This window comes from Polyodon spathula, chromosome 13, assembly GCF_017654505.1.
Source record: "Polyodon spathula isolate WHYD16114869_AA chromosome 13, ASM1765450v1, whole genome shotgun sequence".
Taxonomy (NCBI): Eukaryota; Metazoa; Chordata; class Actinopteri; order Acipenseriformes; family Polyodontidae; genus Polyodon; species Polyodon spathula.
In genome coordinates this window covers 41,765,017-41,780,091 of record NC_054546.1, presented here as the reverse complement: position 1 = coordinate 41,780,091, position 15,075 = coordinate 41,765,017, and the positions used below count along the sequence as shown (strand labels likewise).

Genomic DNA, 15,075 nt, shown 5'->3' with positions numbered 1-15,075 from the left:
CCTGTTATGTTGTGACTGGAAACAAATCCACATTCCCGCGAGCACAGGATTGCAGCACCATTGCCCTGTGCAAACCTTCCAGCCACTCAGCCACCAGCTATAGTGACAGCAGCGAGGCAAGGTACAGCAGTCAAGAGCACTGCTCACGGAATTGCTCCACTGTTAACACTGCCCAGGCAGGCAAGGATAATACGCTGGAGCAGCACCAGCTTTGTCTGAGTGGCCTGCTGAAGTAGTCTCAGTGTTTGCAACAAAAAAGACAGGCACCTCCAGTAAAGTGATCTGCTGCCTTCTCTAAGATAGCGGTGTTTTTTCTCACTGTTCCAAGCTGGGTCAGTTTTCTTCTGATCAGCTCAGCAGCAAGTCTGTAAGATGTGAAATTGTCACAGGTGACACACCTTGAGTCATTTGCAACACGACTAGCATCTCTGATTTCTTTCAGGTGTTTCTCTGGGCATAATTAGCAAAATAATTAGCAAAAATGCAAACCCTACCAACACCTGTGGCTCCAATGCACTCATAATAAAACTCACCACACAGACTTTGCTGTAAGCACGTTAAATAAATATTTGAACACTATCCAGTTTTGAGTCTGGAATGCAGACGGGGGTTGTGAAAAGTTAAGGTCAAGCAAAGATTTAGCTGCAGTTCAATAAGGAATCCCATGAACTGTTCAGAAGAACTTCAGCACCAAACCGCTACTCAAACTCTGGGGAGAGTAAGGGGGTCAGGAGAAGAGACAGCCATTCAACTGCAGTGCTACACAGAAGGCAAGGCCAAATCTACAGGCAAGGTCAAACACTTACAATGTCGCACTTTTCACTGACATAAACACTAACACCCCACTCCAGTGTGACAAGACCACAACAGAACAGGAATATGAAACTGTACAGTATATATATACATGGCAACCTGCTTATCAAGTCATAAACCTGCTACAACCATGTTCATTCTGAGGGGTATTGATTTAAGGTATCGAGTTGCAAGCCAAGGAGTCAGTATGAAGCCCGATTTATTCAGACACACCTGACTTTGTCACCTATCATGCCCATCCCACTGGTTGTCTAATAGCACTTAGCCTTGCTTACAGAGCGGCACGTCGATGGGAGATAGTCTTGGACCTGTGAACCCGTAGTCTATTCTGGTCACGCTGTGACACGGGTCCCTAGATTACCCTGAGCCAGTATTTTCTGCCAGCAGCTACCTGAAGTTCAATACAGCATGTGAATTGAGTTCGGGTTTCAGCCGCTGGATGCGGGTAATCTAACCACTGCACTGATTTAGCTAAACCGAACACAACCCGCATTTTTGTAAGACAGCGTCACGCTGTAGAACACACTTTGAATTACCCGAAGTATAACAAAGTTTAGCAAGGGGTACCCCCGATTCAAGCTCATAATAAATTAGCGTAACGGTGAAAATGTACTCAATTTGAATTTAAATGACAAGACGTGCCGACGGTTTTAGATGCGGTTATTGTAAAACACATACTTCACTTACTTCATTACCAGTCACTTTAATAATACAATATATTTGTTTTAACATGTATGCAACGTGGTGGAACATATCTAAAACATGCATGGTAGTAATAAAACTACATAGCCTACATAATTTGGTGGAAAAACAAATCTTTGGAAACACCTCATTCTAAAATTGTTTAAAATAAAAAGACACTACTCTTCATACATATCCACAGACCGGCAGGACTGTTTTGACAGCCCTGTTTAATGAAGAAGTCAAAACTCTCTGGGTAACGTCCGCAGTGCGTTCTGCCTCTTAACTAGGGGGAAAAAAAGGTTTTATTTACACTGCAAACTGCAACACTGATATTTTGTTCTCAATTGACAACACGCTGGCTGAAACATCTACACTCTGGTTGTTATGGTGTGCACCATAGTCATTTTGACAGGTTGCCAACCTAGCGGCAAACGGATGAGGCACAAGTTTCCCTTTTCCAAGGCTGTGGTAGAGAGGATTAGGATTAGGAAGGATGCGGGATGCAGCCTAAATCCAAACCCGATTTATGAGATTAGAACTCACTAAACGCTTCTGATTACCAGCAATCACCGGCGATAACATTTTATAATCCACAAATTTGATCTTCACCCAAAAAAACAAATAAATAAATACATATGTTTATTTAAATACAACACCGCCTAGCGCAAGCGGGTCATTTTTTGGCAGAGCCTCCTCGTTTGCTTCTGTAATGATGTACATTATTGAGGTGTTAACTCACTTACCGGCACAGACATCGTGTTATATATTTAGTTATGTTCTGACCGCAAAACAGTTTTTAGTTCTTAACTTTCCGGTGTAGCTTTCCAGCAGACCTCTACTTCTTTTAAATCCCGTTTTCTACATGTATTCCATCATTTTCTTCACGCAGTGTCAGTTAAAAAGCCAGTGCCGTACTGTGTTGATCGCTTCCAGAAGAGGTACTGTACTGTGTGTTGTGTTGGCTTGTCTATCCTTTACAATCTCAGCGCACCCCCAGAATCAAGGCTGCGGAATCCAGCCATGCACCTGGCATTTAGACACGTCTCCTTCTGTTCGCTCCGCTTTGTAAATTCGACTTGCTTCTTTTCTAAATGTCACTAGTTGTTTATTTATTTATTTAATCACAAATGCACAGAGCGTAACATTTTAATGCTTCAGCGCAATCGGCCTCTGAAGCGAATGCATTCAGCAAAGAAACGCTTTGATTTCCAGCTTTCGGATTAGAATGTCACTCTGCTGCCGAATGACGAAACCAGCAACTTCGGTTTAAAGGGATGGTCCTCCGGGAGGGGGAGCGCAGGCGTTTGGAAAATTGGATTTTGCAGAAGCAGGCTTTTAAAGGGGAAGGTTTTACAATTACGTCGGCTGTAGGAATATTCCCGGGATCTTTCTTTTCTTAGATTAGTGAAAGTAAACGAAACACATCTTTTCCATTGCATGGGTAGTTGTATTACCCCCCAAATACAGACATTTTTTTCTTTAATTAGTAGTTTTTAAATCACACAGCCACACGTCAGAACACACAGCAGTAGGATTTGTTACGCCCTTTACCGTACAACATTTTTGAATATGCTAAACATAGTAAATTTCACTGCACATATAAACTTGTAAAGTGCTGTTACTTCAGTGCAGTTAAACTGTATCTGACCTCCTGGCTCACAGTATTCAACATGTTACAGTGCAATAGTGCAGCTATAGGGTTACTGAACTCAGCCCCAGGTAAAGCTCTGAGATTCCCAAAGCCAGCAGTCTTAACTCTGGGGTGCGTTTGGAATCCCCTGTGGTTAAGACCTAATGGCTGCAGGCTCACTGTTTGCCTTCAGCAGTCACTGCAGCTCGTTCTGGTCACCAGTGATGCAGCAATAAATCGATCACTGATCGTTTACTCTGGTGCCCTGCCTGCAGCCTCACCTATATATTAGATATGCATTTGAGGGCTTTCGTGAAGAGGCTTCTATTTTCATTATGCTTTTCAATAATAAAGTGTTCTCAGTGGATTGCGTATTGTTGAACATCACCTGTCTAAATACTGAATCAGCAGCTGTCATATTCCTAGTTGTGTGTTTCAATGCATGAAAAGCAGCACAATGTAAATATAAAGATGCATGACTGTTTGTCTGCTTCTATGAACAGGATACTTCACAGTGATAGAATATAATACGATAGTGGTATTGCAATAAAGGTCTGTAAGCTGAGACCAGCAGACTCATTCCTCTCTGCCCTCCTGAGCTGCACAGTGCATCTTTAAATGTCTATGTAATGTGCTCACATGGATTGTGTACTGACAAGGGTTTGCTGTAGATCGATATCTGTGACCAGCATCAGACCTCCCCTTGGCAGCAGGAGCCCGTGCCTGTGATTACATCGCCGTGGCGGGCGAGAGCTTTGCTGTGAGACTGAGCTCTGTTCTCTGGAGCTTTCCCACTCGACCTCCCGGAGGATCACAGCAGCCCCCGACTCCCACGGAACATAACAGGCAGGCCCCCGCGCACCGCTTCACACATAAAGTGGCTTTGTTGAAGAGTGCTGATGACTGAGGCAGAACAGGGGAATGCAAATACGGGACTGGGATAGAAGAGGTGTCTGCCCCTCATTTGGATCCAGTTGCCCCGTTCAGCTGTTGGTGGACCTTTACCAAAATGATTACCTTGCATGTATTTGTTGCATAATACAACCCCATCGTTCGTGCTCAGTGATTTGAATGAATTATTTAAATGAGAGCCGGCACAGATGGTATTACCAGCGATTACAAGCTGTTTATGCCACGGCTGTATTTAACCCTATTGCTTCCAGATGTGGGAGGTGTTGCTGTGATTTCAGGTCAGTGTGCATGGTTCATGATTTGTTTTTGTAACAGCACAAGACCCCACTGCAACAAGCAAAACCAGCGAATGCTATGGGCCTGGATTCTGCATCAAGTGCAGTGGTAAAGGCAGATCTGTTTTCCTCACTAATAGTTGTGACAGTATTACCCACTGACATTTCTGCAATTTCTTTGTCTGATGACAGGCAAGAATTATATAATTAGCAAATGATAATATATGAAGAAAAAAAAACTCTACATAACATGTAGGCTACCATTAAAAAAACACTTTTGTGTTTCATGAATTGAATGACAATATGTGGAAGTTACTGTAAACAAAGGTGAGTACATTAGGTCTACACACAAAGATGCTTAATGATATGATATGGTACTTTTTTTTTTTTTTTTTTTTTTTTTTTTTTTTTTACAAATGAACCCCAGAAGACCTGTAAAAAACCGAGCTTCACTTGACTACCTTCCGGTCTCACTGAGCCTGGCACCTGGCTGATGTCTGATAGGAAAGCAAGCCTGACTGGACTGATGTGCCTGCTTGCCTTGCCATCTGCTGTGCACTGCTGGCTGTGGAGAATGGAAACCCGGGCATCAGCTTTCACCAGCCTGGTGCAGATGTTAATGACATGGATATCTGACACTCCCGCCCGCATGTCAGCTGCAATCCTGTCAAGGTTAGAGGTTATTGTGAGCTTTTTTTGTGTACAAAAAAAAGCACACATGCCGGGTTATGATGTAAGTAAAATAGCGCATCAGATCAAACCCTTTAAACAGTAAACTGGATATGCGAAACAGATCTTGTATCATTGATATGGCCAGAGGTTACAACAACGTGGAATTGAAGTGGTTGTAACTGGACACAACCTGTAATGGAACTCTTTGAGAGAATCATAAGATACAGCTGTGTTCCAACTGTAAAGACACTAACACCACTAATATAACCAGATTCAAACAGGGGGAGAAGTTCAATGGCCAAACAGCCCAGATCAAACTAACATGGCAAGGAAATTTGAATCACCTTGAACATCATACTGTATGTGGAGCAATGCAATTCAGTACAGGGTGCCCCACAGGGCTCATGCGATGCAGTTCGATTAACCCTGATCTACTGTGTACAGGACAGCACAGAGCTCTGTAATTCTGCCACCATGGGGGGTGATCAGCAGCAACATGACTGGGTGATTGGACATTGCTTTTAACCTTTTGTTAACCCTTTTGCACGTCTCCCTGTACTGAAAAAATGACAGCTCTGTTCCATTATTAATTCATATTTGCCAGTGGGCCTGCTCCTCATGCCAGCTCGGGCAAACGAAACTTCACAGCAGGCCTGCTGCAGAGGCCATAATATTATTACCCCTGCAGGCTCTCTGTAATGTAAATTCAATCCGATCTCAGTTTAATCTCTCTTCTGCCTGACTTTAATGTAATGAATAAGTTTCTGGCCTAAAGGACATGATTGACTGGGCCATTTAATGAGCCACCAGCACCCTTTAGGAAGCAGTGCCTGCAACATGTGGGAAGCGACTGCAAGTGACATGGGGACAGCTATCCACGAAGAGACAGGGGGTGACAGCTTCCACGAGGTGTGAGCAGACTGAAGCAGGGCTGTCTATCCGCGCTGTGCAGAAACGAGACTGAAGCAGGGCTGTCTGTCCGCGCTGTGCAGAAACGAGACTGAAGCAGGGCTGTCTGTCCGCGCTGTGCAGAAACGAGACTGAAGCAGGGCTGTCTGTCCGCGCTGTGCAGAAACGAGACTGAAGCAGGGCTGTCTGTCCGCGCTGTGCAGAAACGAGACTGAAGCAGGGCTGTCTGTCCGCGCTGTGCAGAAACGAGACTGAGCACTGTAGAAACGAGACTGAAGCAGGGCTGTCTGTCCGCGCTGTGCAGAAACGAGACTGAAGCAGGGCTGTCTGTCCGCGCTGTGCAGAAACGAGGTCCGGACAGGTGGAACGCAAAGGTCAGTACACCCGATCAGGCAGGAACACCTGACGCAACACCAGCCAGCCCAGGGCTTTAAACAGAAAAGACTTAAAAGTAACAATCAACATTCTGCCCAGCTTTCTGACTCCCATCACGTTGGAACCTAGAAAAAAAGATCTCAAAGCTACTTACCGCAAACCCTTTTTCTGAAAGGAAAAGAAAACACTAAATACAATTCTAAAGCAAATAATGGTAAACAACTTAAGAGTACTTAAAGGCCACTTATTGTCAGATATGGAAATGCAATTTTAGAGGCAGGGTGAAAATAGTATGAAAGCAAATCAAAGGGCAAAAGAGCAGATGTTTTAAGATTAGTCTATTGGGTAAACCAGTATTTAGGCATATTAATTTAAATTTTTACCATGTATAGTCAGTGTTTGGGAAGTTGTTGTATTTTATTTTTGCTTTGTGTGATGATTACATCATCACATATGCTGAAAAAGAATGCCTCAGGCTATAGACCAAAACATTGCAAGCATTCTTGTTTGATATTGTAGTACACTGGACAGCATACTTGTAAATGACACGTGTGAACAACGACCTCATGACCCCACCAATAAAAGATCTTATCTCAGGCAAGGCATTCTGTGTTTTGCTCCACAAATAATATTAACAAGCTTTGCAACCTTGGGGTCTGGAAAAAACAGACAATCCAGACTATAAGATAAAAAAAAAAAAAAAAAACAGTTTTTTTCGTCACTGGAATTTGTCAGGAGGATAAAGTTCATTTTGAGAAGCTCTTAAGATTACCACCGTTTCCTGCTCTTACCGCTGTGTAGTTACATGCAAGAGTGCGACAAAACAGAGAACAAATTGTAGTGCGTTGCTTCGTTATTGTAGAAAGAGATTTGGAATTCATGCAGCACAATTAAATGAAAATACCATTGCTGCGCCATTGCTGAACTGCAACCTCACACCCAGAGGCCAGGGACGACAGAGACAGAGGATGAGGGAAGCACTCTGGCTTCAAGGCCAGGCTAAAAAAAAAAAAAGCAACGTCAACCAGGAAGGACAGCTGCCAAAGCAGACCTGCGAAGAGCTCAGAAGAGTTGCTGTGTGTGTGCCAGTATAAAGAGCACAAGGGCAGGACACAGGAGGAAACAAAGTGAACCGAGTGCAGCTGCGCACAACAAAACTGTCACGCTTCTTATTAAGAAAGCAATAACCAGCCAGTCATGGCATGCTGATATTAACATGCTGTTTATGGAAGGGTTTTGATTGGATGCAGGGTTTTCTGCTAACCTGTTGGGTAATGACAGGAATGCTGTTCTGGATGTTTTTTAAGGCTGTGAAGGGGTTAATCGTAACACAGTGTTGGAGGGCTGAGCTGCATCATGGAAAGATCACTGATTGGTGCTCTGGCTCAGGCAGAGCTAAGATCACTGCAGCTCCAGAGTCCGGAATACATCCAGGTAGCCGTGGGCTACTGGGAATTTCCAACCATGTGAATGAGTCTCTCTGTTTGTACTTGGAAGTCAGTGTTTGCTTATTAGATTAGATGTGGATGAGCTCTCAGGCCTGCAATACAGACACATTGCGATAACATGCGTGTCAAAAAGGGAATGATGATTCTGCACCGAAGCATGACAACTCCAAGCCCCCTCGCGGACCTGTGTAGGAATTCATAGCAGGAAACATGACTGGAATTGGACGCTTCTGGGACTTCAGCAAGTGCAATAATGTGCAGTAAATTGCACACACTTTGTCATGTCAACCAATTGTAGAGTATTTTTCACCTATTGTTGTTTCAGCATCACAAGTCACTTTTTCACAGCTGAGGTGAACAACGCGAATATATGGAAACAAGGACAGCGGCATGATCTTTCATGCAGCACAGCCTTCTGAAGAAAAGGATACCAGTACACTGTACAAAACATACGTCACTCGTGGCATTTCATAGCGTAAACACATTCAATTATCCACCCACATTGCCTGCCAGTTTAATAAGATCAGTGCACCAACATTAATTTACACCGCATTGACTGTAAACCGAGCTCGTCCATGCTGCAACCAGGGAATTAAGTATTAAGATTGAACCACAGGAGGTGACTGGAATGTCCACAGCCTTTATACCTTGGGGATGAAAATGCATCCTGATTAGCTTGGGCCACTGGAAAAGGTTTGTGTCTGTAATTATTAATCTCACTGTGCTTTTGTCTGCTATAACACAGCAGGGGGAACTGACAGCACACATTGTGCAGCAACTGGAGGCTTTTTTGTAAATGAAATATTTCTACCTCCGAAGGTCATCTCTGGACCATCTTTTCGTACGAAAACAAGTGCTGACTGCTGACAGGGTAACAATTTCTACGAAGTGCTTGTGTAAGATGTTGAAATGGTATTAAAGTGAGACAGAACCTTGTACATGTGTTACTTATTGTAACTTTACCGCAAGACCTGCTAAAGCATTAATCACACAGGCCATTCTACAGCGTATCTAAAGTTTTGGTATGTACCTGGCATTTCATGTCCTGATGCACATGAAGTGGCACATATTAAGGAACATGAAATTGAAGAAATACTTTATTTAGCAATATGCAGTAACATTGTCCATATGTAGCCCACTGAGGAAAACGAAATTCTGTTATTCCACTGCTATATTGGTACACAGTTATTTTTTAGGGGACACACAAAACATTCCTCTAACTATAATAAAAAATAAAGTCTCTGATTCTCTTTCTCCACTGTATTGACCATCACTCGCTCCCTAGAAAGCAAAGAGCAGCTGGGATCCTTTTTTCTAGGCTTCACCTTAGCACAGCTGTGTCCAAAGCTGGACTTCCAGTCCTGGTCTTTGTTCCAATCTTGTTCTAAATTGTTTAAACCTCCATCCAGACTCTGAAGTAGCAAACTATCTCATTTTGGCTGTTAAGCCTGGAGTGGAATGGCCCTCCAGGACCATGATTGGACACCCCTGCCTTAGTCCTGATGTCCCACTCATTGTCTATCCCTCATGGTAGCAAACTCTGAGCAATTGGGAACTTCTATAGTATTAATTCTTCCAACAGTTTAAGGTTAGGGATTTATTACATTAAAGAAAATAAATACAGTATTACAATCAGTAAAGAGAGACTCTGAAAATGAAATGAGCTCTAAAGTAGCATCAGAGGGGGGCTTTCTTCACTGAGACTGGAGGAGAGGGGCGCGCTGTCATCGCTTCATGTTACTGAGCTGGAGGAGAGGGTCGCGCTGTCATCGCTTCATGTGACTGAGCTGGAGGAGAGGGGCGCGCTGTCATCGTTTCATGTTACTGAGCTGGAGGAGAGGGGCGCGCTGTCATCGCTTCATGTTACTGAGCTGGAGGAGAGGGGCGCGCTGTCATCGCTTCATGTTACTGAGCTGGAGGAGAGGGGCGCGCTGTCATCGCTTCATGTTACTGAGCTGGAGGAGAGGGGCGCGCTGTCATCGCTTCATGTTACTGAGCTGGAGGAGAGGGGCGCGCTGTCATCGCTTCATGTTACTGAGCTGGAGGAGAGGGGCGCGCTGTCATCGCTTCATGTTACTGAGCTGGAGGAGAGGGGCGCGCTGTCATCGCTTCATGTTACTGAGCTGGAGGAGAGGGGCGCGCTGTCATCGCTTCATGTTACTGAGCTGGAGGAGAGGGGCGCGCTGTCATCGCTTCATGTTACTGAGCTGGAGGAGAGGGGCGCGCTGTCATCGCTTCATGTTACTGAGCTGGAGGAGAGGGGCGGCTGTCATCGTTTCATGTTACTGAGCTGGAGGAGAGGGGCGGCTGTCATCGCTTCATGTTACTGAGCTGGAGGAGAGGGGCGCGCTGTCATCGCTTCATGTTACTGAGCTGGAGGAGAGGGGCGCGCTGTCATCGCTTCATGTTACTGAGCTGGAGGAGAGGGGCGCGCTGTCATCGCTTCATGTTACTGAGCTGGAGGAGAGGGGCGCGCTGTCATCGCTTCATGTTACTGAGCTGGAGGAGAGGGGCGCGCTGTCATCGCTTCATGTTACTGAGCTGGAGGAGAGGGGCGCGCTGTCATCGCTTCATGTTACTGAGCTGGAGGAGAGGGGCGCGCTGTCATCGCTTCATGTTACTGAGCTGGAGGAGAGGGGCGCGCTGTCATCGCTTCATGTTACTGAGCTGGAGGAGAGGGGCGCGCTGTCATCGCTTCATGTTACTGAGCTGGAGGAGAGGGGCGGCTGTCATCGCTTCATGTTACTGAGCTGGAGGAGAGGGGCGGCTGTCATCGCTTCATGTTACTGAGCTGGAGGAGAGGGGCGCGCTGTCATCGCTTCATGTTACTGAGCTGGAGGAGAGGGGCGCGCTGTCATCGCTTCATGTTACTGAGCTGGAGGAGAGGGGCGCGCTGTCATCGCTTCATGTTACTGAGCTGGAGGAGAGGGGCTGTCATCGTTTCATGCTGTCATCGCTTCATGTTACTGAGCTGGAGGAGAGGGGCGCGCTGTCATCGCTTCATGTTACTGAGCTGGAGGAGAGGGGCGCGCTGTCATCGCTTCATGTTACTGAGCTGGAGGAGAGGGGCGGCTGTCATCGCTTCATGTTACTGAGCTGGAGGAGAGGGGCGCGCTGTCATCGCTTCATGTTACTGAGCTGGAGGAGAGGGGCGCGCTGTCATCGCTTCATGTTACTGAGCTGGAGGAGAGGGGCGGCTGTCATCGCTTCATGTTACTGAGCTGGAGGAGAGGGGCGCGCTGTCATCGCTTCATGTTACTGAGCTGGAGGAGAGGGGCGCGCTGTCATCGCTTCATGTTACTGAGCTGGAGGAGAGGGGCGCGCTGTCATCGCTTCATGTTACTGAGCTGGAGGAGAGGGGCGCGCTGTCATCGCTTCATGTTACTGAGCTGGAGGAGAGGGGCGCGCTGTCATCGCTTCATGTTACTGAACTGGAGGAGAGGGGCACGCTGTCATCGCTTCATGTTACTGAGCTGGAGAAGAGGGGCGCGCTGTCATCGCTTCATGTTACTGAACTGGAAGAGAGGGGCGGGTCATCGCACTGCTGTCATCGCTTCATGTTACTGAGCTGGAGGCTTTTCTCTAGCTCAAACCGCCGATGATCCACCCGCTCCAGGAAACCTTCCCTCTCCACGTACCTGAAAACCACAAGAATCGGAGTTAGAGCAGATTAGAAATCCTAACTTACACCAGCTTTTCAGTGTTCATTGATAAAAACTGCTCTTTTACTTATGTTATGACTAAGTGCATAGAGTTCTGGACGAGCTAGTTCCGCTATTGCTTTGGAGGCAAGCAAAGCCAGTTCTTGAGCAGGACGTGCTGCCTTCCGATTGTCTTGCATGGACCAAAATTGGCATGCACTGCAATGTGGCGCTGTATAGAATCTGTAGTGGGGACAGGTAAGTCTGAGACAAGGCTGGGGGAAAGTGCCAGAAACGATCAGCCCGGTGAGCTTGGTTTCTGGGGTCCAGGCACAGCTGCTTTTGTTGTTCAGAAAGAAGCTTCATGTTCATCAGCAACATGAAGCAAAATGAAGGCTAAAGGGCCCAAAGTATAAGCAAGTTCATGAACCATGAAAGATTTTTTTTTTTTCATGTTCCAAGAATGAGCCCCTTCATGTGAAGCAATGCCAGAATGGCTACTCTGCTTTTCTTTGCAACAACTCCTGAGCAACCGCTAGCAGAATTAAATTGATGATCAAAAATGCCAGTCTCTTCCGGAAAGCATTTTTCTTTTACATGTACTTTCTATGTTTAGCCAGGCTAATGCGCTATGCAGAAGCACAAAACATCCCAAAGCTAATCACTTTACATCCACAAACTGATGATTCAGGCCTGGACTGGCAGGCTCAATGTTCTGAAATGCCAATCGTTCCGTGAGGAAGGGTTGAGGTTGAACACGGCTCAGAGTCACAAATATGTGTGGATTGAACAAATCCCTGCGGCTCGTGATCTAAGCACGATGCCGACACTCCAGAGCATAGAAATAGCTTGTGTTTTGGTCCTGTTATTCACAGCTGTTGAATGGTGCATGAAGACCAGCGCTGAAGATCAAACTAAACCTTTTATTTATTTAGTTTAACACATAAAAGATCAGGGACAGCGCCGGTAGCCTGCCAAAACCCCTGGAGGGGAGCTTTATAGCACAAACAGCAAACACAACCGTGAGTGCAAGTAAAACTCAGCAATGCCAGAATGAACTATTACTAGTGATTGATGAGTAGCTATCTGTCTGTCTGTCTGTCTGTCTAGATGTACCAGATCATTCAAATACAACAACAGGATAATCAATCACACTGTTCCAAATTATGCTATGTTGCTTAAAGCAGATGCAGAGATGTTTATATAAGGAAAGTGCTTCTTTCCCTAACAGCTGTTTAAACATGAATTACTGTCCATACATTGCATTTGTTATGTAAGCAGAACACCCCTGTGAATGTTCATGAAGCCCTGTCGTGTTTAATAAACCTGTGAGGGGGAAGCAGCCTTCGGGATGTTCGCTGGTTACTGAGCCAGCCTCATTACTGCTCATTACTGAATTTTTAAGGCACTATGAAATGCTACCGTTGTCTCTGCAATTCATCCAGGGTGATCTTAAAGGGTCACATATCAAGCTTAACAATATATTGCATTGCCACTTAACCAAATACAGTGACATACTGCTGCAACAATTCTTAATGAGGAGAAGACTGTGACATGCAGTGCTAGCAGAGGAACAACCGCCCCTAAACACTGAAATCTCCCTCAACATCCCCAAGCCAGCCTCCTACAGCATGCCCACTCAGAGTAGAGCTTACGCCTGGAACTTTGTGCTGAATCATGCGCTTGTGCCAGTAATGATGAGGAATGGACAAATACCTTCCAGGGACCAGCTGCTGTAAAAAAGGCATTGCTTAGCCAGGTATGGAAATAGGACTCCTATTGCACAGCAGTTTCACCCATTCCAGGTTTTACTACGAGCTTAATTAGCCACAGTGTGACAGGTAACAAAAATGCACCTTACTGTTGTCCAGGAAATCCTGCAACAGTTTGCACCTATACAGTTAAATAAGAATAATTAAACAGTATAGCTAATATTAACATAACACCACTTCCAAGTGATCTGATACAAACTACATGATACAAAGAAAGTTCAGATTGCTGTCTCACATCAATATTAGGGTCTGATATATATATATATATATATATATATATATATATATATATATATATATATATATATATATATATATATATATATATATATATGTGTGTGTGTGTGTGTGTGTGTGTGTGTGTGCGTGTGTGTGTGATTTAAATGAGTGCTTTTTTTCTTGGCTGCCCTACATTCATAAGCTGATCATAGCAACTCCAATAATGACATACAGATGTATTTTAATGGGCAGGTCTGAAAGTGACACTCTGGGGCTTTATAGCCAATTTACCTGCTCAGCACATGAGAACAAAACTGCTAGGAAAAAAAGCAGCATCGCACTGAAGTGTGGGATGGTTTTAATCCCTGCACAATCCTGTTAATACTGCAGTACAGGGTACTGAGCTGAGAGGCTGGTTCTAATCCCTGCACAATTCTGTTAATACTGCAGTACAGGGTACTGAGCTGAGAGGCTGGTTCTAATCCCTGCACAATCCTGTTAATACTGCAGTACAGGGTACTGAGCTGAGAGGCTGGTTCTAATCCCTGCACAATTCTGTTAATACTGCAGTACAGGGTACTGAGCTGAGAGGCTGGTTTTAATCCCTGCACAATTCTGTTAATACTGCAGTACAGGGTACTGAGCTGAGAGGCTGGTTCTAATCCCTGCACAATCCTGTTAATACTGCAGTACAGGGTACTGAGCTGAGAGGCTGGTTTTAATCCCTGCACAATTCTGTTAATACTGCAGTACAGGGTACTGAGCTGGGGCCAGGCTCTGGGCTTTTATTAATGTGTCTCATACTCAAGCCTGTGATTGGGAAGCCACATATATGAGATATAATTCAGACAAAAAAGTATCTAGACTTGTCTTAAAGCTTGTCTACATTCCAGTATCATTGTGTCAGGTACAGGTGAGCTGAGCTGGCCAGTCTGGGCGAGGTGTAGTTAAAGACAGCTGTCTGCATTCCAGTATCATTGTGTCAGGTACAGGTGAGCTCAGCTGGCCAGTCTGGGCGAGGTGTAGTTAAAGGCTTAAATACTGTGAAATCAAGGCTTTTGCAACTAGTGTGTCTACAACCTGGCTGCTCCCTCACAGGAGCTGCTCAGGGCTGATGCATTCTCCAGCACTCTTTGCTGCTAATTACACTTATGTGAGTGCACTGCATGTGACCAATAAACTTAACATGGCTGCCAAAAATCTGGCTGTACTGATGATAAATACAAAAACATTAAGCCAGCAGTGGAAACAAATACACTTTTATGGAACGCAATTATTCAAACTCAGGAGCAAATAACTGTAAACTGTTGCTGTGAAAATAATCCTTTTTTTAAATCAAATTCCTGTACTATGCATGGGCTAAATGATCTGTACGTTTAATTACTTAACATACATGCCACCAACTACTGAACGTTTCAGCAGCAGTTTTCAAGTCTCGACACTGGATCTAAAGCTAACATACATTTATCATATGAAAAGCTCTTACTTCTACTTTCACTGTCAATTCCCACTGCACAGTTCTCTGTTCAAATGTTACCCCAAGGCCATCTGCGCATTGTACACATAATTCCTTTTTATTAATTACATTTCCTTCTGTACGGTATGACTTCATCAAGGTCCCCTGTTTTAACACAGGGATGGAAATAAGACTCCCATTGCATATCAGTTTGATCCGTTCCTGGTTTTACGATGAGTTTAATGAGACACACCTGAGCTTGTTACCTA

At 44.9% G+C, this 15,075-nt stretch overlaps 2 protein-coding genes across 2 annotated transcripts in view; both read right to left on the bottom strand.

Annotated features, from left to right (window-relative positions):
• The window catches only part of LOC121325511 (breast cancer anti-estrogen resistance protein 1-like), a 62,188-nt gene extending 59,497 nt beyond the window's left edge, over positions 1 to 2,691 (bottom strand). Inside the window, exon 1 of the mRNA XM_041268045.1 lies at positions 2,241 to 2,691. Coding sequence (XP_041123979.1) covers positions 2,241 to 2,252 — 12 coding nt within the window. The 5' untranslated portion in view covers positions 2,253 to 2,691. The remainder of the gene's footprint in view (positions 1 to 2,240) is intronic.
• An 8,571-nt stretch (positions 2,692 to 11,262) lies between these two features.
• Positions 11,263 to 15,075, bottom strand: part of LOC121325333 (craniofacial development protein 1-like) — a 30,022-nt gene continuing 26,209 nt past the window's right edge. Inside the window, exon 6 of the mRNA XM_041267760.1 lies at positions 11,263 to 11,356. Coding sequence (XP_041123694.1) covers positions 11,266 to 11,356 — 91 coding nt within the window. The 3' untranslated portion in view covers positions 11,263 to 11,265. The remainder of the gene's footprint in view (positions 11,357 to 15,075) is intronic.